The 27,724-nt window shown below is 36.8% G+C and overlaps 1 protein-coding gene across 1 annotated transcript in view; it reads right to left on the reverse strand.

The window, feature by feature from the left end:
• LOC107981889 overlaps positions 1-27,724 on the reverse strand; it is a 1,212,633-nt gene that overhangs the window by 120,892 nt on the left and 1,064,017 nt on the right. Inside the window, exon 13 of the mRNA XM_031924057.2 lies at positions 19,954-20,169. Coding sequence (XP_031779917.1) covers positions 19,954-20,169 — 216 coding nt within the window. The remainder of the gene's footprint in view (positions 1-19,953; positions 20,170-27,724) is intronic.

Here is a 27,724-nt window from a genome sequence, read left to right on the forward strand (position 1 = left end):
AAGATATTAGGATTCTAATTCTTTCTCTCTCATCCTTTACACCCTGTACAACTGAAAATTACTATTTTTGTTAAACCTTATAACTCGCTAACTGAAATTCATAATGTTTCGAGAAAATTTATGATTTTATAAGGTTATAAGAACCCTGTGGTATTGAAAATATCAAGGTTTAAATTTTTTAATAAAAATTATATGATTTGATATTGTGACGTGTGCTCCTTTCCTCTCTTAAAAAAATGATGGCCTTTGTTGTGAAGCATTTAATACGTGATTCTGATTGGTTGCTGTTGGTTGCCTAGGCAACGTGATCAGAACCGCGCTTTTAATTCATAACCCTCAAAATAGTCATAACTCATAACCCTGTTAGAAATGTTTGAGGTGTTTAAAATGAAATGTGGAAACCTTGATAACATATAAAATATTAGTAAAAAGATAAAATTTTAGTAAAAATTAATCATTACCAAGAGTGTGTAGTATTACAACATGTGTATTGAAAAGTGGCACCCTAACCCTATTTGAAGTAGTAATAAAGTGTGTGAATATTATTATTTTTTTTTTTTAAATGTCAGTGAGAAGTTCAATTAAAAGAATAAAAAGTTTGAAGATATACTGTGTCTCTGTGCCCAAAGTCGCCCTCTGTGAGGTTTGAGAGGTGAATTTAAAGAAAAGTTCAGTATCCGAGTCACTAAGTTTAAGTCTCTCATTATACAATGCTCTTTGAATTATAAAAAGGCTACTAGACAACTAAAATGTGACACTGCCACTTCCTGTGTTACCTAGAAGTCTCTCGTCTGGCTATTAGTTTATGGTCAATCTTATGAGTGTAATACAACTTTATGCAGTTATGAACAATGCAGCCTTATCTATTATAAAAATTGCTTTTAGAGTTTAAACGATTTTTATTAATTGATATCAAAGTATTTATATATTTTAATAGAACTTATAGATTAATTATAATATAAATTAATTAATCGATTTCTTTCCATTAAACCTTGTTGATAATCTCCATCTCGTTCAATGGGGTCGTCATCTTGTACATTGTACTGCGGAATTACATCTTGTAACCTGTATATTAACAATACATATCCAGTGGCGCGGGAGCGGCACGAAGGCGAGTTTGAGAAGCAGACGACGCCGCGGCGCCCGTGACACTATTTACTTCTATATTGGTATCTCGAATTTTCAATTAAGGAAATAAATTATTTATCATTCATGTACCCAGCTAATTTTGATAAATGTTTATACTGGTATGCCAAACTATGATTTTAAACCAAAATATCAGCAATAAACCAGCTTTAACATAATAAACAAATATGCAGGTGAACAAAAATGCTGAAATCACTCGCTTAATTTTTCTTCAGCCCAAAAAGTGGTAAGACCGTTAAGTTAGTTGCGTGCAGTTTTACCGAGTGGTTAGACTGTGAAGTTGGCCGCACAAGCTATTGAACCTACATTGTCTGCTACTCTGCTTGAATTATAAATGTGTGCTCCGTAGTATTCGGTGTTTTGGTGTAAAAATCTTTCAAGGAAGGTGTCTAGATAAATAGGGTGGCTGATGACGACGTCTAGGTGGTGCGCTTCGTGGTTTTTGTTGTCTAGGTAAATAAATCATACGATGACGGCGTCTAGGTGTACAGGGTGGCCGATAACGAGTTCTGGGTAGTTCGCGCCGTGGTTCTTTGGTGTCTAGGCGTAGAAATAATTCGAGGGTGGTGTATATCAGAACTATCAGTGATCTCATGTTAGTGATAAAAATGTTACAAAAAAGCTTTGATCTAAAGGTGCTAAATATGCTTATATTTTATTTCTACGACGTCGAATATGAAATACTCAAAAAAATTTACTAAAAAGGATTGAAATCTCTAAAAAAAATTAACTTTTAAAAAAGTAAAAAGTTAGGCAAGTTTGATATATTTCGCAACAAAATTACAGATTGAAAAGTACTAAGATCAATCAAACAAAGTCAAGTTTATTATATTTAATCGTGATGAAGCAAGGAACAACTCTCAAGATAATTACTACGTAACTTGCCATGCCCGTTTCATTGTACTTATGGTGTTTGTATGACGTTCTAATACATAAAAGGAAATTTTAGTTGTTCACCAATAAACAAAATTAAACTGGCATGGCAAGTTACGTAGTAATTATCTTGAGAGTTGTTCCTTGCTTCATCACGATTAAATATAATAAACTTGACTTTGTTTGATTGATCTTAGTACTTTTCAATCTGTAATTTTGTTGCGAAATATATCAAACTTGCCTAACTTTTTACTTTTTTAAAAGTTAATTTTTTTTAGAGATTTATTTTACTACATTGTTATAAAATATATAGTGCTAATCAATGCCTTAAAAATGACCGTTTAATTTTCGAAAATTATGCAGAATGACACAGCTAATATTATTCGAGAAACTTTCTCTGTAGAATAAAATAGCTTACGACATCTACTGATAGCAAGCCACACTTTCGTAAGTATTTCGAAGCATTGTTCTATTTTACATCTCGTTGACACATGTTCCCTCGTATACTGTGCTTCTGGAGAACCTTCTGGTGCATTAACGATAGGTGTTAAAAGTAATGGTGACCAAGTATACCCATTGTCGCCTGAGAAAATAAAATGAATTGAACGTTAATTAGGCCTTTGTTTCCTGTGTCAAATTGTAAAGTAATTAGTCGATTGTCATCTTTGTTTAGGGGAATGAAAATAAAAAGTACTGAAAAATAGATAACTGCACCACAATTGATTCGATATAAAATGGATTTATAAATGAATAAATCTCAAATATTTACCTAACAAATAGTAATATCCTTCTTATTCAAGAATGTTTACGTCTCCTCTTAATGACTCCATATGTCGTTTAATATCACTGTAGCGCCATATGAATTGGTCTGTGTTACTAACAAGACAGATTCTGATGTCTCGAATTATATAATCAGCGTCTGCAACCTTTAAAAATAAATATTTTAATTAGTATATTCATAAACAATATAATAAGATTTAGAAAAATGTGAAATTTTAATTTTTTATGATTTGTGAGTATTAAATATTATAAAATGTAAAATACTTGCTTATTCATAATTTACTTACAACTTGAACATTCATTGATGTTCCGGCATTATGATTGTAAAATGCTTCTTCATTGTCGATTGGCCTGTTAAAGGCACCCTTAAAGCAATCTATTAAACCTAAGATTCCAAGGATTCTATTATATCTGCGAAAACTATCGGTATTTTCTTTATAAGTCGAATAAAAAAGAAAATATTTTGAGTTAGAATAAATTTTAAATTTGTATTTTACCTATTTTGAATGCGTTGCCTTTTAATTCTCGTATTGGGGAAGTGTATAAAACGATTAGCTAGCGGCAGTATAGCATTCAAAACACGGTCCAAACAACGACTTATAGTAGCCTGGCTGATTGAATGATTAAAATCGCTGGATGTACCTTATTGAAAGCTTCCTTCACTCAAAAATCAAAGTACAGCCAAAACTTGCAAATGTGCAGGAATACTCGATCTTCTTTGACCTTCGATCGCAGGTCTCACTAGATCTATAAACTCTAGAGCTAAATGAGATGTCAGTCTGAAAAATAAAAATAAAATGCAAATTGATGATTAGAAATTTTGAATTCAGTGGAAACTTTTCATACATGGTTATTCATATAAAATAATTCCTTTAAATAATGCAATACTTACCTATAATGTCTTCTGAAATATGGTTCGGGTAATAAAAATTGGTTCGATGCATTACGAAGCGTCCTTTTAATCAACCGGAGACGTCGAATGCGTTGTCGATTAACCTCTTCATGCACAAAAAAAGCAGCTAATCCAGCACCCATGGTAAAGATAGCGACAAAGATTTTAAGCTGTTATATGTTGTCTTGTCAAGGAACTGTTTAAAAATATACGGCCACAGCAAGTTTATACAATACGTTTTGAATATCTAGAATGATTGTTCGGGCATTTGAGTGTTTACTCCTTCGTCGTCTCATTCTCGGGTTAGGTTGACCCCATCGGAAAGGTAGGTTATGCAACTAATTTTCATGTACGCGAGCCAATATCAGTTGTATTGATTTAGTACTTTATTTTAGTGTAAGCACTTTGGACGGTAAATCTAGAAGCAAGTTACAAGTGAATATGGCATTAATTCAACATAGATTAATAAGCAGAGCCAGCAGTCAACAAATGGAATTTCTTGTAAATTATATGGAAGAACACTCTTTATTTGCAAGAAAGCAGATTGTGAAACTTGGTCAGCGTGGGTGTGAAAAATACAAAAATATGTTGGAGGAATTAACTACAAAACTAAATAGCATTGGACCGAATGAGAAAACAACAGATCGTTGGGAAAAAGTAAGTATTTGTATACAGTAAATTAATAACTACTCCAAAAACTATATTTTATTTAAATAATTAAAAAGCAATAACATTGAAATTAATTAAATTCAATATTAGACTTGGGAAAACTTGCGCTTAAATACCAAAAAGAAGAAAGCTGCTTTTTTGACGCAAAAAAATGCTACTGGAAATATAGCTTTAACAGTTGAACCACTGACTGATCTGGATATGAGAGTCAGCGCAATTTTTGGTAAATTTGGTAATGGATTACCTGTTATACCCGAAGTTGGCATAAAACCATTTAGTATGAAAGATTTTGATAATAGGTAAGTTCAATTATTAAATGATATTTCAATAGTTATGTTATAATATACTAGAGTAAGGAGCTTAAAGAAACAGCTGTATGAAAATTTATTCTGAAAAAAAAAATAGAATTCTGAGTATTTTTGTTCTTAGCATTATATACTGTAATTAATTCAAAAGCATACTGTAGGCGCTAAGTTTAGGTTACATTTGTGACAAAATGTCAAATCAAAGGTATCCACGTTACACATTTATAACTGAAATACGTATTATGTTAATAACTAAATTATTCTTCGGCTAATCGAATGTATCACCGGTAACGGCCACAATTGTTTAAAAATTATTCAACAAAATCTGAATTATTTGTGTTATAGACTAAGGCCGACTCAAGAGCAGAGCGAACATCTATATACGTTTATGCAAAAACACGTTGAATTTGCTAAAGGCACGCTAGAGATTGGTATTATGAAGAGTGTTGGAAAAAGGTTAGTTACCTCATATTTTAATATGTAATTATGTAACATTTATATTGATATATTTTGACTCGATTAATTATATACGATATTAAAATATTGTATTATATTTGATTTTTACAGAGTTGGCATGAATCTAAAAAGAGAGCCGAAGATCGACACAAGCAAAATAACCAACTGAACAAAGGCAATCTCAAGATTTTGCATATTCTTGGCGTAAAAGACGCATTCCCCGCTCAAAATGTAGGACATTCATCAAAAACACATTCTTTATTGAAAGATATAAAAGACGTCATTACTAATGGATTTCAATCCATGATTATGTACGTGAACAACAAGCAACAGAACCTACGGTTAAACCGAAGAACGAAAATATTGAAGACGATGACATTTTTTTATATGGACAAAGAAGGATGTGAGTTAACGTACTTGAATTTGTAAATTGCGGTTTATGTTTACTTCGTTCCACCGTTTGATCAACCTTTATTAGAACGTGAGCGCTCTCTTACACGCGCGACCATTTACGCGACTTTTTTACAAGTGTTGACTCTTTTTTTACGTCACCGACAACTTGTATTGTTATAATGCATATATTAGTAACATATGCATCTATATGTCGTATAGATAGCGTATTGTTTAATTATATGACTTACAGAAATATCTAATTTTTATTTCATAAACATTTGTAAGAAATAAAAATATAGAAAAATTTGTCATTTACCGTTTTTCAAAAAGTAAATGCATTTGCATAATCAAACGGTAAAAAACGTGATAGTATGATAAGTATTTATTATTCGTGTCAATATAAGTTTTGTAATCGTTACTTTTTCTATTGCGATATTAAAATACTTCGTTAATGAATGATCTATGGCTCTATAGTTTGTATTATTATACAAAAATATGTTAGTAACACATGCGTCTATATCATGTATAGATAGCATATTGTTTGATTATATTTCTTACATTAATATCTCATTTTTATTTTGTAAACATATTGTAAGAAACAAAAAAATATAGAACAATTTTGATGATTATTATAATTTAATATTGTATCATATAATACCTGTGCAAAACACTAATTGCTTTCTATTTAATACTTGGCTATATGAATACGTTATTTGTAACCTTCGAGCGTAAAGTAACACCTATTAAATACGAATTTCGTTAACGCTTTAAATAATCACGCATAGCGTGCGTTAAGTTAGTGAATAAGACCCCGGAGGCCGATAAACGAGTTTCATACAGTGTATTTCGTACAAACTTTTGGAACGTCTTCAATTCCACATCGAATCGAACGTTGTATTTCAAAATGATTTCGAGAATTTCGCGTTCGACGAAGCAACAATAGAACTCGATCTCGGTAAAAAGTATCTCGAAACCCGTAACCTCTCACCTGGCTCTCCGAAAAAGTCGGCGAGAAGAAAAAAAATCGAGAGCATGCGACCGTCCGAATAACCCCTTCCCATAGTCGTCGTCGTCGTCGTCGCTGGTTTCTAAAAATAGCGCATCCGGTCGCGCTTGAGAGAGAAAATAACAGCTCCACCCCAGGTTGTATGCGCGCGCGCACGTTGGGCTTGACCCCCATGCTCCCGCGGATTTTACTCAATGACCTGGCGGATGCGCCCGAGTCGGGACGGAAACGGCCGAGCGTAGCTACGAGCTTTTCCGCGATCCTTTTTTGTCTCTCTGTATGTGTGTACGTGTGTAAAGTTAGGTATCATGCGCTGTGTATCGATGGTGGAGTTTTCGGGCTTTTGCCGGGGCTTGAGATAATTTTGATCGAAAGCTCGATTGAGTGGTAGGGCGGAGGGACGATTGTAGTCATCGGCGAATGATGCGCGACTAGCTGTAGAGCTTTTCTCTGTAGACACAGAGGATGAGCTTTATTTGGACTGATTCTTTCAATGCTTTGAAGGGAGGCTTTCTTCCGTTAGTCGTTTGTTTTTTTCTTTTTTTGTCAAAGCAGTTGAAGTGTCGTCAATTTAAAATAATTCATTTAACTCCGCAATAGCATTAACTTAAGCATCCGCGGAACAATCACATCGTTCCAAGCAACAACAATAAAGCGTCCGTCGCTGCATCGCATTAAAGAGTCGAATAAAGAAAAGTACTCAATATTACCCTCTCATTTTCCGGTATTAACTTTTCTTTTCAGACGATGGAAAACAAAAGACACCAACGGCGCAGCAACAGCCACACGCGTTTTTGAATTCAAAATGCGATTCGCGAAATGCAGCCCATAATACACACCGGCAGTTGATGATAGCTAAAAGAGTAGCTTTTAGTTTTCGGGATCTGCTCTGGCATATCGATCGAAGTATAAAACTTTCGGCGTGACCCGAGTGCGTATAGGTTCTCGTATCGAGTGTTTAAAAAAGCCCCAGAGATTACACTACGTAGACAGCAGAAATTTTCGCTGAAAAAACACCGCGCGCGAAACTCGTCCCATTGAAGGAACGGCCCCCGGGGCGGTGCTTTTTACCTGGAAAAGTCCAATCTGCGATATATGCGTAGGTATATCATCGTTCGTATGATAAAAAATCTGACCTACTATCCTTTCTCCGGAGGATATTCAGAACTTTCGCATAAATAAGCATCTTTTTGATCAACGCGTGATTTAATTACCCTTCATCTCGCGCTACTGAATCAGATAAATTCCTTTCGCGGAAATTAAAAAATTTCAGCAACGCGGAAAGGGGTTAATTCTCCCAATGGCTCTATAGCATTTGCGCTTGCAAGCTCGTCCATCTGCTCTAGTTCTTTCTCTCTCGCGCTGGCGCGTCATCGCGTCTGATCGAACACGTTGTACACTATCTCGGCCGCGATTCTTACCCCGAGAGCTACTGTTCTTTATTTTTTGGCAGCCCTGGACCAGAAGTTTGTTTATCCCGGAATTCCGCGGACGCATGCCTTGAATTGCGATTCTTCCCCTTCTTTTTGTTTAATTCACTGAGGATGTATAGCGATGGGAGTTTTTTAATTAATTTTAAAAATTAAGAAAGAGGAGGTAGCTTATAACAAAAATAACGAAGTATGCGCGATTCGTAATTTTTTTTCTCTTTCATCACTGATCACCTCGAGAATTATTTACGAACTGCGGCTTTTCACGACCTACATAAAAAAACGGGGTATATATTTGCATACTATGTATGCGCATGTGTGTTCGCATGTTCCTCTCTCGATCGAGCCCTTGATTGCCGTTAATGACTGAAAAACAAGTGCAAGCACGCAATCAGAAATACAAATAAGTTTACAAGCTATACCTCGAGTTCTCTTTTCATTTCCTCCAGCGCATAATGTCGATTTGTGCACACGATAGCGTCGCGCAAGGTCGAGGATATGAATGCGTTTTCGATTCGAGCTTCTGATACACTGCATCAGCCCTCTCTGGTGTATCGATATATAGTCTTGAAAAGCATCAGCGTTTCCAAAAATACACTCGCGAAATATGCCATGAAAAGGAGCGAAATTCATCCATCAATACTCGACCTGCCCTCTCGAGAAATTATTGCCATACAGCAGCAGCGGCTCCCGTTCAAACCGACGAGATTAAAAACTTGCGAACCAAAAACGATGACGACGAATTTCGAATAATCAAACGATAAAATTCCAGGTCGCGAGAGGAATTCCTTCGCGCGAGCAGATCAAGTACGTGTGTATACGCGATTTTTGAGCTGTTTTCTTTCTAGCATACAGGGCCGCTGAATTATTATGCGGCTTTGCAGGTGAAAGCTGCAAGATGGATGAAGTGTGGTGTAACGAGGTAGATTTTACGTTAATTAATTAATACTGAATCACGTCCGACCGTATTTATACGAAGGAAAAAGGGGGCGCCAGGTCGGACTACTTTACCTTCTCAACTGCTTTGCCGCGGCTACCAGAGCACTCTTGTACTCTGAGGAGATTCGGTCGTGGGAAAAATAAGGAAAAATAAGTACAAATCTCTCGTTTTGATAACACTTTACGACTTTTAATGAAATAACTCCGGCGGTAATCTCGACTGTCAATATTATTCGGGAACGTAACTCAATGGCAATAATTAAGCACTACTCGCTAAGCTTGCTTTTCTCATAACACTCTCACAATTCCGGTAATGTTAATCTCGGCTGATCAGCTAACTACAACGGGCAGAAACTCCGACTTTCACGACTTCCGACTTTATTTCTTAAGTAGACAAAATATCACAAGGATTGTGGTGATTTAGTACAAAGTACTACCTTCCGGCTTGCAGACTGAACCACACTTTCTTTCGTCCTTCTCTCTCGTACTCACAACGCAAAAACTAAACTTATATCACGACCTTTCAAATTACTACGAAAATCCCGGAGGACTGCTTGTTGGGCTACTGCGGAAATACAAGTCTCTATCATACCGCATACAACTCTACCTTTTTGTGAGCCCCAAAGCTAGCGTGCTTTTTGGGCTGAGTCCGCAATCCAAGTGGGCGAGTCTTCTCGCCGACTCGCGACGTGAAGCCTCGCATAGTTTCTCGCACATGCGCACTACATAGTCAATGGCTCAGTGCTATTATTTTGACGATTTTACATACACTTTCTCGTGCGATCGTTGAGTTTTCACTCTGTAGCATACCAACTCTCATGCCATAAGTTACAATAATTAATTCGTTAAGTTACATTGGTGAATATTCTTTCCACACACTCTCAATGCTTCACACATACAAGTAACAGTATAGTATGTGCTGCCTCGGCCTGGCGCGAGGTTTTCCCCCTCCCGGCGGCGACTACGGCTGGTATCTCTCTCTCTCTCTCTCTCCCGTGCGGGCTTACGGCTACTCGGCTGTTTCTCGGCTCTTTTCTATCTAAAATGCATACCAATAATTATGAGTATCAACTCATGGGCAGTTCGGATAGAGAGCAACATGGGGAAAAGAGAGAGAGGACTTTTCTACACAGACGGTTACCCCGTCGCAGTGGTGATAGGCTTTGCTGCGGCTGGATAAAGGGATGTAAATTTTTAACGATTTTTCAGTGCTATACCGCACATTTTGATCATTAAAGTGGGCTGAATTATTAAATTTCAATATAAATTATTGAAAATCCATACTTTATGAGAATTATATACCGAACGGGGCTAACAAATGTGTTTGGACGATAGAACACGCATAACAAAAACATTTGCATAACAAAAACAGATTAGGCGGGAAATACATCCCAGTAGAAAATTTTTAAACCGATAACGAAAGCCGTTCGGAAGCTATACTATCGCGATGCGACAAGAGAGACAGGAAAAATTGTTACATTCATGCAGACACGTATAAAAGCCCATAAATTCTGTTTCACTGGTTTCAAATATGCCGAAAAATATCGAAAATATGCGATGAAAACGCTTCGGCGAAAGTGAGAGATATGTTGGCTCGACCGGATGAAGCGAAAACTGCGTTGGTTAATTTATTAGAAAAATGTTTGTACGTACATTATCTCTAACGAAGACAAACACGGCGCATCTCCTGACTCTGCAAAACTGGCTTTTGTAATTTTCATGATATTTATCTCCTAAAGTTTTCATGTAAATCCGAAGAAAAAATTCCCCCTTCCGCGCATAATGGCACACACAAGGAAAACGTTCGTTTCGTCCTGCTCGAGAGCTTTTAACGAGAAATCTCGTTAGCCCAAGCGTGTACGAGAAATTCGTCACAGTTTATAGAGTAACATTTGCCAAAACGTGCGTGTATGTTTATCACGCTGGCCTATTAAGCATCCGTAGCCCTCGTAAATAATTCACGAGTGTGTATTGATCAAACTTGCCCTATCTGATCACGGCGATATCAATCTTATATTCATATCTCGTTATGCCTGACGCGTATCACTCGTTTGGGAAGTGAAAAAAAAGCGTTATCGGTCTCCGTCCCACAGCCCATTTGCTGTTTATGGACTCCGCGACCCTGTCACGCGTGGAATCGAACGAGATTTATACAAATCGTGCGAGCTTCGCTGTAAAAACTATTTTTACAGCGCACGACGTTAATTTTTCACGGGGACATGGTTCGTCGCTTGGCCAATAATCAAAATAAGACCATTAGCGAAAAAGGGTTGACATTATACCCTTTCGGGGATTGATTATTCAATATTACGTAACGACTCAGCAGAAAATTATGGTAAAGCACGCGCGGGGTTACTTTGACTCCCCATCAGACGACTATACGTGGTCGGGGGTAATTACCGAGGGTAATCGGTACGTTAACCCCCGACGGGGCTTTGTCCCAACCTTAATCATCGCCGATCACCCGAGCGAGTCATTCAGCTGGAAATAAGGTGATAAAGCGAAACTTTGACCTTATGGTTTCGCAGAAATGTATACAGTGTAATTTATACTGGACGAGGTTGACAACTGACGAGGCGATTTCACGGGGGGTAATCGACCCCAATTTGATCTTCCTCTGCGGTCTGCGTATTGTGCGGTTATGAAATTTCACGGATAGCCATGCAATAGCGACCTGTAATCCGAAACTCGCTTACGAAGCAAATTGGCATAATCGATACTTTAATTGATTCGTTATATCACTTTCAAAGCCTACAATAACAGCCTCTAATACTAAATCACCAATAGCAGCGATAAAACTAAAAAGCAGAAACTACGCACTCCCGGCCGTAAAAATCTCGCGCTATCTCCCAAAAAGCCCCGCTCAAATCCTGAACTATATAACTCGGTATAAAACAAGAGAGAAAGCTGGTGGGCGGATCTATCGGCGTTTACGACGACGTCGCCGGATAATCTCGTGCACGGCAGATTGTCTTTCCCTTTGTGTGACGAGTCTTCAGCCATATGTCGAGGGGCCAATGATTCCCGGTGTCGCTACGGGAGGGACTCGAGATATGGCGGTACTGATGGGGCTGAATTTACGAGACGATGCGCTCAACGGATTCTGCGGGCGGTGATAGTGGACGCTTGGGATTTGATGGGGATTATTTTCGCTTTTTCTTTTATTTTTCCTTCGTTTGCGGCTACGATTCGAATGCTACTGTGTAATTTTGCGTTTGACGAATCGATTCGCAAAAGTGGCCACGTATCCACCGAGAAGAATGAAAAATCGCAAGCTCGGCTAACAATCGCATATCCGATCACCGCAAATTCGCATCGTTTTCAAACCTCCGATTGTCCTCCGCTTCCTCCTTTCACACACACATACACACATCCGCGTCGATATGCGTTCAAGCCGCAAGCACAGCAACTGTAGGAAGAAAATCCATTGATCAGCTTGCAAGCTCCGTCGAAAATCGTTCGACGATCGAACTCCTGCGGTCTCGTGATAAAATAATTAAGATTTAAAGTATTTTGAAAATCATCCATATACTGTAGATTTGAACAATATTTTATGTACTGGAACTATAAATTTCATTCACTGTGGAGTAGCAACAAAATTTCAGGTTTGCTGGAATTTGGAACAGGAACCTTTTGTCCCCCAGCCGAGCGTCTCGACGGCTTACCCATCGATCCTTTTTTTGTAGAAAACAATGTTTAGCTTTGCGGAGATTTTAAATAAACATATATCCAACACTTGTATAAATATTTAAAAGACGTATTGCTCTGGTAAAAAATGTTTTAAACAGTATAATTATGTTTCAAACAAATAGATTGATTAACATTCAATACTTATTAAGCCCTAATAAAGGCTGATTGAATTAGTATAGTCCTAAAAAGTACAAATTATGCTAGCCCTGAAAACGACCGTTTTACGTGCAGAGGACTAACCGTCATATTGACGTGTTGTCAAAATTGTAGTGACCCATGTCAGAAAATAATATTTATTATGCAAGCAACTTAGAGCACGTGTTTAAGAATCTCGACTTATTGTCAGAATCGTCGTTGCCATCACTGCTAAATATTGAACGCCTTCTTACATGCGGACGTTTTGACGTTTTATCGTCACGATTTTTTATCTAACCTGTAATTTTAGGCAGTGCAACTAAGTCTACAATCTACGGCTTTTTCTTCTCTAGAGTTAATAACATTTCATCTTCTGGCAAAGAAAAAACCGCTGCTAATTTATTGGCACGTATCTTCCTCCAACTAAATTTATAGGTCCGTCTAAAATTGTAAATGAGATGTTGTTTTATTATACAGTATATTTATGCTTTTTAAATGTTCACAAATAAATTTTTCTTAAATCTCAGCCAAACCGCGCTTGAACGCATGGTTTAATTTAAATAACCCACATCCCAAAGAATGAGTGAACAAAATCAGTTTTCACATTTCAGCTTTTTACTGGAAAACCGCTCGACAAAATCGTTTACAATTTTAGCAGCAGATATTTTTGTCTATGGTGAATGACCAAATAAAATTTTGAAGCATTTGACTACATTGTTTTAGAGATATGAGGAATCAAAATATGTTCAAAAAAATTGAAACCTTGATATCTTACGAACCATAGGGGGTTGAAAGCTGTGCAATAAACTTAGTTAAAATACATAAAATATCTATTTTTTCCCAAAATCTCAAGTGCGATAAAGCCTTTTTACGTCTGCAATCGAGGCACAAAAAAACTGATTTTTTTTTGTTTTCGATTTATTACTGAAAAAATAAGTAGTCAAATCACTTGAAATTTCAATGGAATATAGTATGACATGTTACCCATTGACATCATTTTTTACGTGAGGTTATGATGTTTAGTTTCAGAGATATGAGTTTTTAAACAAAAATCACCTTTTTTACTTTATCTGCCGAACAGAACGGTCGATCCTGAGGACCAATCAAGGAAAAGTAGGTAATTTTATTCTCTTTAAAATGCATTTCAGCTAAGTTGTTTGAGAAAATAAAAAATAACTGTTTTTCCTGAATTCATAATCCAAAAATATATATGCATGTCAAATTTTATTAATATTGACCGAGTAGTTTTAGAAATATTACGGTATACAAACACACACACCAACACACATACACACACACATGTCCATACGGACATTTTCTAAAAACACTTGATTTGAACTTCTTACTCACCAAAAAGTATTTTCTAGAAGTTTTGACGAAACTCAAAAGTTTACTAATACTCTAGGAGGAAGCAAAAAAGGGCTGTCTGGGAAAGCAAACCTCAACAGCATGCCTACTCAGATGAGGGGGAAAGTGGGAGGGGGCATTCTTACGGACGCTTAAAGAGCGAATTCGCTCACGATTGGGTTTGTACTGGAGGACTACCCTGATAGTTCGATCACCCCGAAGTTTTTCCAAGAGTTCCGTTAGACCTTCAGCTACCTAATACATGTCCTAAATTTAACGCCTCCTACTGTAAGCAGGGGGCGTTAATCCTGGTAGACAATAACCCAGAGGCAAAGGATTAGATGACTAACAAGCTAGTCACTCTGGACTTACCCTGGGGCGCCAGGCTCAAAATGGGAGGGGTAGGGCTACTTCAGCAAAGGATCAAGGTTGTCGTCCGGTTTTCTGGTCTGGCAGAGAGGCAAGAATGGCATGAACTGGCAAGTACACAAGCAGGACGTGGAAAAAGCTATGCGCAAAATACCACTTGACATCAGGGATAGCAGCCCTAGTGAAAAACCTCAGATGAAAATCAGATGAGAATCGAAAGTGATTTTGGCGTGATTTCTAGATGAGAATTAAGTGAGTCTCATATGATTCTCACTTGATTCTCATATTTTCATCTGATTCTCATCTAATTATTATTTGATTCTCATCCGATACTCATCTGACGATAGCCAAATGTTATTTCGTTAAATTTTAATTGAGATTTTTTCCTTACTTACCTTACAAATCCTCACAAATATCTTACAAATCTAAATCAAGATTTGACAATATAACATTAGACTTCGGTAAGATATGAATCAGATGAGGATCAGATGAGAATCAGATGAAAATTAGATGAGAATTTGATAATCAAGTGAAAAGCAAATGTAACCAACTTGACTCTCATATAAAAATTACGCTAAAATCATATTTCATTCTCATCTGATTCTTATCTGAGGTTTTTCAATAGGGACATCTCTGGAAGACGCAGCTGACAGATTCGTTAGAGGCATCACCCAGGCCTTTAAGGGTAATTATTAACCCAAACAGGTGTGGTCCAAAGGTGAAGTTAAATGGTGGAAACAAAGGCTGGAGAAATTAGAGCTGAAAACACAAGGGGCCCTGGAAAGAGCCAGAAAATACGGTACACGCTCTTTTTGAATCCAATATCGAACACAGAGGGATATATACTGGAAAAGCGTCAGAAAAGCTAAGCGTAGCAGCTGAAAAAACTTCTGCGAGAACATCCAAAAGGGCAAAGAGACGGCTAGGATGAACAGGATCCTGGCAAAGAATCCCGAGGCTGTCCTGGGCACGCTCCGGCTCTCAAATAGGCAACACGCTACTACAGAGGAGGAAACGCTAAATCTCCTCATACAAACACATTTTCCCAGCTTCGTGGGGAAACGGGCGACCTGCCAGGCGGGGCGAGCGAAAATCGACTACTAGTCAGGCGGATCGTCTCGTTTCCGAGGGATATAAGATTTTTCGAGCCATTTAAGTCATCGAGACCCAATGGTATCTTCACGGTCCTGCTTCAAAAAGCTGAGAACGTTATCATTGGCCCACTGACACGAATAGCGAGAACAAGCATCATGCTTGGCCTAATCCCCACGGGTAGCAGGGAACCAAGGTGGTATTCATCCCGAAACAGAAATGGGTACACATCCCCGAAAGACTTTTGGCCGATCAGCCTGGCCTCCTTATTACTCAAGACTGTTGAAAGAATGGTAAAAAGATACATTTGATAGAAGGTTTTGGGTGACAAGGGGTTACACAAGGAGCAGCACGCCTACAGAGCATAGAGATCCACGGAGGCAGCACACTTCAGGGCAGTATCCACGATCAAAAAATAGTTGGATGCCAAAAGATATGCCATAGGCGAACTATTGCATATCGAAGGGTAATTCAACCACAAATCGCGAGAGGTGATCAAAAGGGCCATGAACAGACACGTGATCCCCTCAACAATAGCGAAATGGATTGACTACATGTTGGGAAATTGTAATCTAGAAGCAAGTAAGGGCAGCACGACACTCGAAGGTACGATTGGGTCAGGATGTCTTCAAGGCGGCTTCCCTTTATCACTAATATGGTGCCTGGTGGTGGGTGAGCTGCTGACCAAATTAAACATCACAGGCTGCACGGAGATAAGATACGCGGATGATATCTTAATCATTGCACACGGCTCTTTTCTCGACCCCCTGATAGGAGTCATGCAAGAAGTCCTAACGTTAGTAAACAAGTGGAGCAATGAGGCCGGGCTATCTGTCAATCCGGCTAAGACGGAGATCCTAGCCTGCACCGTAAGATTGCAATACCCCGCACACGATATGTTGCCTATTTTAAATTGAATAATACACTAAGTCACTTGACTAATTTCCAGAAACTCGGAACTTCTCTGCTCCCCCGCTCTGGCATGTAGACAGCACAGCCGAGTAGTCAGCAGCTGCATAACAGCTACATAGCAGCAGCGGCAGTAGGGGAGCAAAACAAGGATTACGTAACGAGAGCGAGCACGAAGCAGCGTAGCTTGCACAAATAGTGTGTGTATGCGTTGTCACCCTACCTAGGCCGCGGTATAGTAGGACTCTACAGCATGAGACTACACCAACGCATCGACACATCGAATCAACCATGCACACAATTATAACAGACAAGACACGTTTTATAACGAAATTAAACAGGAGGTTGTCCGAATGGATCAATACCGAACTTGCAACAAGAAGCCGACAGCTGTCCACCTGGAGAAAGTACAAGTTATGAGTACTCGGTCTCGCAAATAGGTGATAGGCTGCGACCACCCGATAAGCTATACATTAGCCGCGGGGAGAAGGGACGCCGACGCATTTTCCGAGCACCGCCAAAAAGGACACGCCCTTCACCCTATCCTTTTCCACACCTCCATCCACCTATAAAAGCCCATGTGTGACCACGAAGAGGAACCTTCTGCACCCGGAGTTCGAACAGACAGGGCGAAGCTCTGCCCGATCGCCAACTAACTTTTATTCTAAATCTAACTTAGTTCTTTTAGAGCATCTGAGTTTCTTAGTCCTATTTGACTTTCTGACTTAAAATATTTTCACTGTAAAGAATCTTTGTAAAGTTATCTGAGAATAAACTGAATATTATTATTAAACTCACTACATTCGAGTCTCGCGGTTTATTCAAACTTCCCGCCCCGAGAACGAGTCAACGTAGCAGCCTGCTGGCACAGAGCGTAGCTGAGCCGAGAGTCGACCAACTTCACGTCAAGGTAAGCAACTATCTTATCCGAGCTTTATGTCGATGTGTGCATGATTGTATAAGTGTTGTGAAAGACTCTAGTCCTCACACCCGCTTAACAGAATAGCCGACGTATAATTAGTACGGGCTCGACAGACATGCAGACTAGGAGCGACTGATGAAGCAGCAGCGGCGAAGCGCGCGAATATGCACGTAGGTGTGAGATGTATGAATGTGCGATTAATTTCGGCGGCTCGATTCGCGCTCGCTTAGCTTGCTATAAAAGGCCCTGCGCGGCCTAGCGTATTCACTAGCCACAACGAAATTCAAGCGCTCTAGTCTCTACTCAAGGGCAATTTACGCGCATCTAATAATAAACTTTATATCACCGGAGAAAATACTTGCGAATTTATGTTAAAATGATAACGAAATTTAAGCGTATCATTCAGAAACAAATATAAAATATAGCCTGTACATTACATTTATAAAAATCATTGTAATTTGTCAAAGATCGTGTAACGCAAAAAACAACTTATTTATTTATATTGTTAAAAAAGAATAACTGCAATATTTACGCATTATTCATACTAAAAAGAGTTTACTCAATATATGAATCCTCTCTTTTAAACATAAACCAAAGCGACTTTATTATTGAAATATTTCTCCACTACATGGTATCCCGGACCTTTCTCATATTATAATAATATACTATTATATAGTATTACATTTCTATTTGTGATCTGTTATCAGAATTCGGACGCAGATCAGTAAATGATTACTGCTCTTCTCTAAAATTTAAAATCATATACGCGCACTGGACCGAGAAGAGTCGTGACCGTTTCAAGATGCAAATGAAAAAGGAACAGTGAGCTGGAATGGGATAATGAAAGAATAATGTATGGGACAAGACTACATTAAGGTTCAAAAATAAACTGTGAAATCATTGTTGATCAGATATTATGACTTTATTGAAATCTCCGAACGATCAGGTCCTGGTGTGACCTTCTCTCACAAGTTGTCGCCGAGAACTGACGCTCTACTCATTAAACGTCGCCGAAAACTCGGGCCCGCTAGAACAAAGACGCTTTCCCGAGGACTACCGAAGGGACTCGAAGCAGTGCGCGCGCTCCTCTATATCTACAGCTATACACACCCAGTCATGTGCCCGCGCGAACTTCTCTCGCCACTCGAGTCTCTGGCCTGGCAGTCACATATCGGCCCTTTAGCCTCTCCGCACTGAAAGTGACCTTCAAAATTCGTGGAGTAAACTCCCTACTGAGGTCGTGGCAGTCTAAAAAATAATTATAAAATCACTCCTAACCGTATTGGCCTGAAGCCACGAATCGCCTTGTCGATTCGCGCATATGAGAGCCAAATGACGGAAAAACGTTCGCTAAAACTACTAATAGGTAGAATATATTATTAATAAAGAATAAATACGCCGATGTACTCTTATCCCTAGTAGTCCTCGGTTACGTCCGGAACAAATAAACATCCTGAATGATGGGGACTTGTGGCATACAGAAAGGATGCTGCAGGAGCGAGGGTGTATCGCCAACAGAGCGGAAAAGAAACAATCCTGCCGCTAGGTCGACACGCCACCATACTACAAGCGGAGCTAAAAGCGATTATGTGGGCGGCGCAAGCGACATTAGCTGAGAGCACGCGCTAATGGATTTATATCTTCTCCGACAGTAAGAGTGCTCTCCAAGCACTAAACAACTTTACTACTAAATCTAGGCTGGCATGGGACTGTTTTCAGACTCTAAACAGACTAGCACTCAAGGCCAAGGTCACATTATTATGAGTCCTGGGATACTACAGTGTCAAGTGAAACATGATAGCAGATGAGTTGGAGAAGTTAGGCGCGAAGAGCAGCCTAATAGGGCTAGAGCCAGCTGTTGGACTCTGCTAAAGTCTGATCAAAGGGGAGATCAGGCAATGGGCAGTAAATAAGGCAAACTAATCCGGAGTCAAATCGCCACGTGCGACAAAACCAAAGCCTTCGTGACGACTAATAATGCGAAAAACTGGTCCAGAGTAATCCTTGGACTTAAAAGGGCAAAAACCAAGCTGCTTGTGGAGATCCTTGCAGGACACACCAGCCAGAATGCTCATAAACATATAATGGGACTAAGTAGGGATCCATTCTATAGATTCTGCTGCGTGGAGAAGGAGACCCCCGATCACCTCCTGTGCAACTGTCCCGCCATAGCGGAAAAGAGGTGGCGCCACCTAGTTACCCCTCTCCTAGAAGCAAAAGAGATTTAAGCCAAACACGCCCCCCGAATTTTCTTATTCTGGGAGACGATTAGCGCTTGAACTAGCGACTGAACTAATTTGAGGGACGCCAAGGGATTACCCACGCATCTGGTGGTCTGAATAAGCCCGACTCCAATACAAATAATAATAATAATAATAATAAATCAATAGCAGATTTAAAGCAATCTTTTGCTCAGATATTCCTTAAAACTGATTGTTATATCAAATTTATTAAATACGAGTTACTAGAGATCTATTGTTAAAATAATAATATGTATGGTAAATACAGGATAAAATCATACTTATTTCCTGTTTATATTGAGTAGAAGAAGACAAAATAATGTAATTTTTTAAGGATAAGTTCAAATAAACCAATTTTACCTTCAAAACGATAATAGCTGTAATAAAAATACATATTACGTTCACTAATGTGAGGCATGCGCTTATTAAACCATTGCAAAAAAATTCGATTGGAATATAATCAGCATATATATAAGTATACGCGCTTGTGAAATTCGCCATTGATTCTCCTTTGATATGTGGTATTTTTGTAGGTTTATATATTATCCAGATACACCCTAGAGCCCAAAATAAACCCTGAAATAAATATATAAAATATTCAAATTATTTATTCTATAAATTTTAATTTGGAATTATTAAGTATTAAAAGATATATATGAGACAGTTATGTATAGAATATAATTTTGTATGTATTGTAAAATAAGCGTGCAAGAGAAAGGAAGAGAGAGACCTCAATTTAAGACTAGGTGCTTAAGTTGCGCTGGAGCTAGTGCGACTTGCTCTTGAAGCAGGAGCTCCTACACTTAACTCTGCGCAAAGAACAAATGCCTTGCATATCCTGCGCCTGGCCATATAAAGGCAACGGGAGAGAGTCGTTCAAGCAAGGTGTTTTTATTTTGCACTTGCTCAGTGAAAATTGTTAAATATTGAAAAAACTTGCAAAGATGCGCATTAGCTGTTAAGAGTGGTGCATGCTGTAAAGGCATGGTAATAAGTTACCGAAGAGGCTTGCAGAAATCTCGAAAATACATATAAACATGGACCGCTGGGTCTTACGATAATCATCAAGGTCCCTCTAGAAGCAGCTAACTCAATAGAAACGCATTTAGAGGTATTTAGAGTTCGAATAATGCGTTTTTATCCACTTCGATTACCATCTCGACGACTTTGATAACCATCTCAAAAACGTCGATACTCAATGCGCTTAAATAAAGTGAAAAATTGCAGTCGTATGTATTATTGAATGCATACCTATTTTGTTGATGAATATCTTATCTACATAATATTAAAATATTATATTTAATCGTTTTCGTAAAAATCCCCCAAATACTTGTAAATATATATTTTTATCGTGCTTCTTTGCGTTAACTATGTGCGAAAGTTATTATCCATTATTCTATAGTGAACAATTTTAAAATTCTTTAACAATTTTTTTAGCAAAATATTGATCTCAAAAATGTTTAAGGTCAACTATCACATCACCCTGACAGGAAAAATCACGTGATTATTTGGGGTGATTTCTCATGTGATAAGTCACGCTAAAAATCACTTATAAATTTTTTTTAATTAAAATAAATTCAATTATTTTATTTTTACTGAACAGTTATAACAAACATTTTTTTGCTAATCCTAATAAATTGACAAAAATAAAATTTTTTAATTTTGCCCCAACCGAAGATTGAACCCCGGTTCTCAACTTCACAATCCATTATCTTACTGCTTAAGTTATTTGTGCTGTTGTAGGCGTTGAAATTCCATGCTGCTTTAATCTAAAAATATATTAGATTTATAACTTTGTACAGTTTACACGTATACTTTAAGATAAAAATTGAAAAAACATTTTCGAAGTTAAGATTGATATTTATAATCTAAATTTGATATTAACATTATATTATTGAGTATAGAAGAATCATACTAATTTATAAGTATCAAAACACAAAATTAACGTATGTGTACTTGATAAATTAATTTTTTTTATTATGTTAATAAAATTACTTTCCTTGTTTTATCAAATAACAGCAGATAGTCTATATACGCAAATGATATATTAATAAGTCATCATTATTAGGGACAAGTAAAAATGGCTCAGGGAGTAAGATAATGGATTGTGAAGTTGAGGACCAGGGTTCAAGTATTGGTTAGGGCGAAGTTTTTTTTTCATCCTTTTGCGGTCACTTTGTTTGGATTAGCATAAACAAATATATTTTTTATAACTATTTGGTAAAAACAAAATAATTAATTTTAATTAAAACAAATACTTAAAATTTATGAAGTGAGGATTCACGCCAATTAGTCACGTGATCAATCACGTGAGAATTCAAGTGATCTATCACGTGATTAATCGTCTGATAAATCACGTGATTTTTTCGCTAGGGCGATTTTTTTATTAATAAGCGTACTAGCAATGGTTTCCTCGCTCGCTACCGTTTGCTACTTCGACGTAGACTTAGTTCAGTATGTACATCGTTTATAATAGTTTACAATTTTTCAATATTGTAATTATCATATTGTAATTATAATATTGTATTTTCAATATTGTACGTACACGGTGGCTTGCGCGTGCACTTTTCAACCTGCGCTCTCTTCTTCCGTTGATAGTCACCTTCTTCTTCTCGTAGCGGCACGATTTTTCATGCCCCTCCTGTCTCTGCATGCACTCTCTTCTTCTGCTGATAGTCGTCTTTTTCTTTTCGTAGCAGCTCGATTTTTATACATAGCCTGAGTGCGACTGCACGCCTTCCTGTCTCTGCATGTACTCTCCTCCTTCGCTAACTGTCGCCTTCCTTCGGTTTTGTATGTGTGTGTATGTGTGTGTGATAGCGCCCGGATTTGATTTTTCTCTGATTTAACTTTAAAGATAATAAAACGGGATGAGGGAAAACTTAAGTGATGATTTTATTTATTTCTATTCGGTTTTTGTCACGTTTTTGTTTGAATTTTTGATAACGTTGTCGTTTTTCGTTTCTATCTTATTTAATTTATTACTCTAATTTTAGTTTCTTTGTCGATTTTTAATTTAGAGTTTATTTATCTTATCATTTGCTGCATTCTAATGGGAAGGGTGTTGGTTGACTAATTTTATGATAATTGATCTTATTAATTCCTTAATTGTAAAAATATTAAAATGCAAAAGAAGTGAGCTATTTACAATATTCATTAATAGTGCATCTCAAAAAGCATAAAATTGCCTACATTTTTCCGCAAGATTTTCTAGATTGACCGTTCCGTTCAATTTTTATAATAAAAAAGGTGATTTTAAAAAAATATTTTATATTTCCAAAACTAAGTTGTCAAACTTTAGAATAAGTTTAATCACAATTTTTATTTACAATATTTAATTTACGATAAAAACTATAATATCTATTTGCTGTAAAAATTTTAAACCATTCTGATGACTAGTTTTCGAGCTAAAAATCGAAAACTAAAAAAAATGGCTTTTCCATGATGTACGATTACGGCAGTAAAAAGGCTTTAATTAGGTTGAAATATTGGGAAAATATCGATCTTTTGATGACCTCGGCTAGGTTTTTTGTAGCTTATAAAACCGTTCAGTTTCAAATATGTTAGAATTCAAATTCTTTGTCTCTCGCCCTGTAAACTCCGTATAACTGAAAATTACTATTTTTGTTGAACCTTATAACTCGCTAAATAAAGTTTAGAATGTTTTGAGAAAATTCATAATTTTATGAGGTTATGAGAATCCTATGGTATTTAAAATAATGAGGTACAAATGTTTTCATGAAAATTATATAATTTAATATTATACTTAAAATATTTCCTTTTATTGAAACAAGAATTTAATAAGTTTATGCACACGAATAAAGAAGTTACACTTACAATAAGACCACTCCATGAACAACTATGAACCATGAACAAAATGTAAGGGACATGGCAAGTTACGTAGTAAATACCTTAAGAGTTATTTGTAATTGATCAATATATTACTTAAGTTTGAATTACCAATCATTCGACTCACCCCTTAATTAAACATAATGATTTTTTGTTTTCCGTATTATAAATAAAATAATATAATTGTAAACGATTTTTATTTGATCTCAGTTGTTTTTCAATCTGTAATTTCACTGTAAACAAAATTATTGACATGCATGATGATACGCAAAACATCAAACGCGCCTAACCTTTTTACTTTGGTTAAGAATTTTTTTTAGAGATTTCAAGTCTTTTTGAACGAAATTATTGAAGTACCTAAAACTTGTTAGACTATTGAACATAATAGCTTGTGCGGCCAACTTCACGATCCTACCACACTAGAGAACAAAGTAGAGATACTGTTTTGAGCATTCGTGATATATAAACTCCTTTATTATGAAACGAAACGACTTTTCTACGAATATTATTGTTGGAAATTATAGTTTAGCACAGAAAAAATACCGATAAGCCAAAAAAACTCATAAACAGTAACGATAAGCATTTACTTCTATATTGGTGTTCGGATTTTTCATGATACAGAAAAAAATGCTCGGTGTCTATAGACGCTAAGGGTCTTCGATGACGAGGCTATCGAAATATATTGCGAGCTGTAGACTTTTGTATCCACGTATCAATATCCGCCATGAATACGGTCTAGGGTGACCGATAACAAAGTCATGCAGTGCGCACCGTACTGCTAGTGCAAAAAAATTCAAATCATTTATGTTTACTGTCCAGGTACATGCGGTTGACAATGTCGCAAACGAGGTAAGGCTTTCCGTAGCTTTCATTTTCTAAGTGTAAAAACTGATTCTAGACGAGAGATATCGATATTCCCGTAATAAAAATCCCAGTACCCTCGTAGGAAATTTAGTCTAATATGGCCACAATATGTCAAATTTTATGCCCAGTATAGCCAGATCATGTGGCATATCGTAGCCATATGTCCCTGTTAACAGACGACGGTAAGTAAGTATAATATACCATAAAATTATGGCGAACGTTTTATACATGGCAACCTAACCTTGCACATATTTATGCATATGTACATACAAACATGACCACGCTGAACGCTCACACTGAAATGTACACTTTTTACGTAGGTTTAGATATTAGAAACATTAAGTAAAATTTGTGTGTTCAAGATTATCAACGATGAAGTGTAAAAGTGATGATCTTGACAGATATTCTCTCAACTCAGTGCACGAGTCAGTCTTAGGCAGTATATATCATTATATTGCCTTATATGCAGTGTATTCATGCAAGAGATTTACTTTGTGGTGTATATGCTTATTTTATTATGTAGAAACAGGCTAGCGTTACAAGTTTTGCTTGTCTGTCTTTGTTAGCTTATCCACATCGAACCCCATGGCTCCGGGCAAAATTTACACATGGGTGTTTACATGAGAATTTAAACTATAGCACTAGACAAGTGTATATATGTTGTTTTAACAGCTTATAACCATTGGAAGTATATACAATAACAAACCACCACGCAAAATTTCAGCCCTCTAAGTATGATAGTTTTTAATTGAGAGCAAAATCAAATTCTCAATGATTGTATTATAAATATATTGACAAAAAACATTTAAATGATATAACAAGAATAGTAATTGTTTTGGTTATTAAAATCGATTAAAATATATTCGAAGCTATTCATAAAACTAGTATTAAGATCGATAGACGATTTAGTAATGATTAGAGATTTTAAAATCGATTAGAATTAGTGAAAAAATTACAATTTCACTGCACTAAAATAATTACTACATAAACGTCGATAAAAATATATTAAATTTAATAATTATTTTTCGTATTGAAACCGATTGTAATTAAAAACGATTTAAATCGATAGGAATTTAATCGACCAAATTTGGCTGGTCGATTGAATGGATTTAAAACGATTAAATTCGATTAAATTTTGATTGATTTCAATCGAATTCAATCGCATATTTTTGCAGGGAAACGAGTGAACGTAGAAGACAGCAATTATAAAATGAAGAAAACTGCTTTGAACTATGAAAAAACTGTTGTCTTCACTTATTAAGAGTTATTGTCTGTTTGTATTAATTTTTTTATTTATTTTCTAAATTGTAAAATTTTACACCTAAAAAAAATAAATCCAACTGAAGTATCTGGCAAACTGAATAAAACTGAAGACAACAAAAGATTACTGTTATCTGTGTCTCAATTCCGACATTTTTCTGCAGTCCATAAAGTTTTTTTTAATTGATTTTATTTTTATTTTTCGTTAAAAATTGAAGATATCGTTATTATTTAATAAAAAAGTAAATATCGTATTATGTATTTCATTTTAGTACAGAATATAAATGTTATGATTGTTATAATCTCACGATTTACATGATTTTATCAATGTAAATAAAAAAATGTTTAATTAATATTATTTTTTTTTTGTTAGATTTTGTTAATATTATTAATACTGTCATTAAATAATTACAAAGAGTTTAAAAACATTTTTTAATAATCAAAATTTATTTCTATTTTATTCTATAATTTTAAAGCCAGTCCTGTGTACTAGTAGCTATAACTAATTTTATAGAATGTTGGCTGTATTGAATATATTCATTTATACTCGGTAATTAATTCTTATGAAACGTTTCCGAAGTCGTGCTTTTAATTGGTTAGAATTTATTAATCTGGCAATTTTATTGAAGCATTTCAAAAACGTTTCACAAGAATTAACTACCATCAAGTGTACATCTAATTTTTAATAGTATATTTAATAATGACACGTCAAATAATTAAGGGGATGTCGGCGCAAAAGCTTTGCAAATCCACTACAGTGTCTTTTGTATTTTCAAACTTCTAGAAAAACAGAAACAAGTTCGATTGATTTTTTCTTTCAGTAGAATGATTTATTAAACTTAACACTACGACGCTACAGACTCGGTTTTTTATTAGCAAGCTTTATTTAAAAAGTTTTTTGTAAAATTATATTTTAAGGGTGGCGCTGCAATCGCATAAGTACGACGAAGTATGCGTAAACATCTGTTCGTATTTCCAAGATTTTAAAAAAACAAAAAGTCCGATCTAAATTTTTTTTCGGTAGAACGGCAAAAGGATTCATTAAACTTAACACTACGGCGCTACAGACTCGGTTTTTTATTCGCGAACTTTATTCAAAAAGTTTTATGTAATAGAAAAACAGTGTTTGTTAGGACGACATCTCCTTAAATATCATCACAATTAATTTGTAAATCGCGAGCGAATGAGCGTTTTTTGTAAGTTTACGTAATTGAAATAATAACATTGTAACGGGGCTCGATTTCGGAGGAAAACTTAGCAATATTTGACCGAATCATAATCCCTCAGTGCGGCGGAGAACTCTTTTAACTCCTGTGATTAACCTGTGCTGCAACGCAGCTCAATGCGAGAGCTGTTTTGCGAACGTCGTGTTTACACGTGTGTTATCACTCCGCACTTTCCTGTGTGGCGCTGGCTTCACAGTTTTGCGTTGCAACCGCTTGTTGCAACGCCCGCGGAGGCGGTAGTATTCGCGATGAGAATGTCGGGAACGGGAGAGAACAAGCAGGGAAAATGAATGCGCGCGAACGAGAAGGCCGTTACTTGGTGCCGCTGCACTAAGTCGCAAAGCTGTAGCCGCTGTTACTGCTGACGCGATACTCGGTCGCTGATCAACAGTCCAGGTCGTCCTTCCCTATGGAAACAGAAGTTGGCAGGGACGCTTCTTCTTGCGATTACACATACTTTCACTCTCTCGCACGCTATCGGTCGTCGCTCGATTTAGTCAGTATCACACACGAGAGCTGATGCAATCGTTATTACGGCCAAAAGCTATCTCCTTGTCCGACAAACCGCGACTTATACGCGAGGCCCCGAATCTTGCGTACCCGATTTCGCACCTCGTTACAACATAACAAAACGTGCTTCTTCAAATATATTGAAAACCTGTGTATCATCTTCTACTATTGCCATAGCTGTTTCTATGTGTGCATTATAAATTATATTTTTATGTGTTTATAAGTTCTTAAAAGATGTTGCTCCTTTTACATGTTTCAATATGATGAATCCTCGGAGTTGGGAAAAGAAAAGACACACAAGTTGTTTGCACAAATAAAATTTGATTTATTGAAATCTTAGTGTGCCTCGAGATGTGCACTCCATAGCGTCACGTCGTGATCTGAACTTCGAAAGACGCTTACAAGAACGAACAGATGTCTCC

The sequence above is a fragment of the Nasonia vitripennis genome, assembly GCF_009193385.2.
Source record: "Nasonia vitripennis strain AsymCx chromosome 2 unlocalized genomic scaffold, Nvit_psr_1.1 chr2_random0004, whole genome shotgun sequence".
In the NCBI taxonomy this organism is placed as follows: Eukaryota; Metazoa; Arthropoda; class Insecta; order Hymenoptera; family Pteromalidae; genus Nasonia; species Nasonia vitripennis.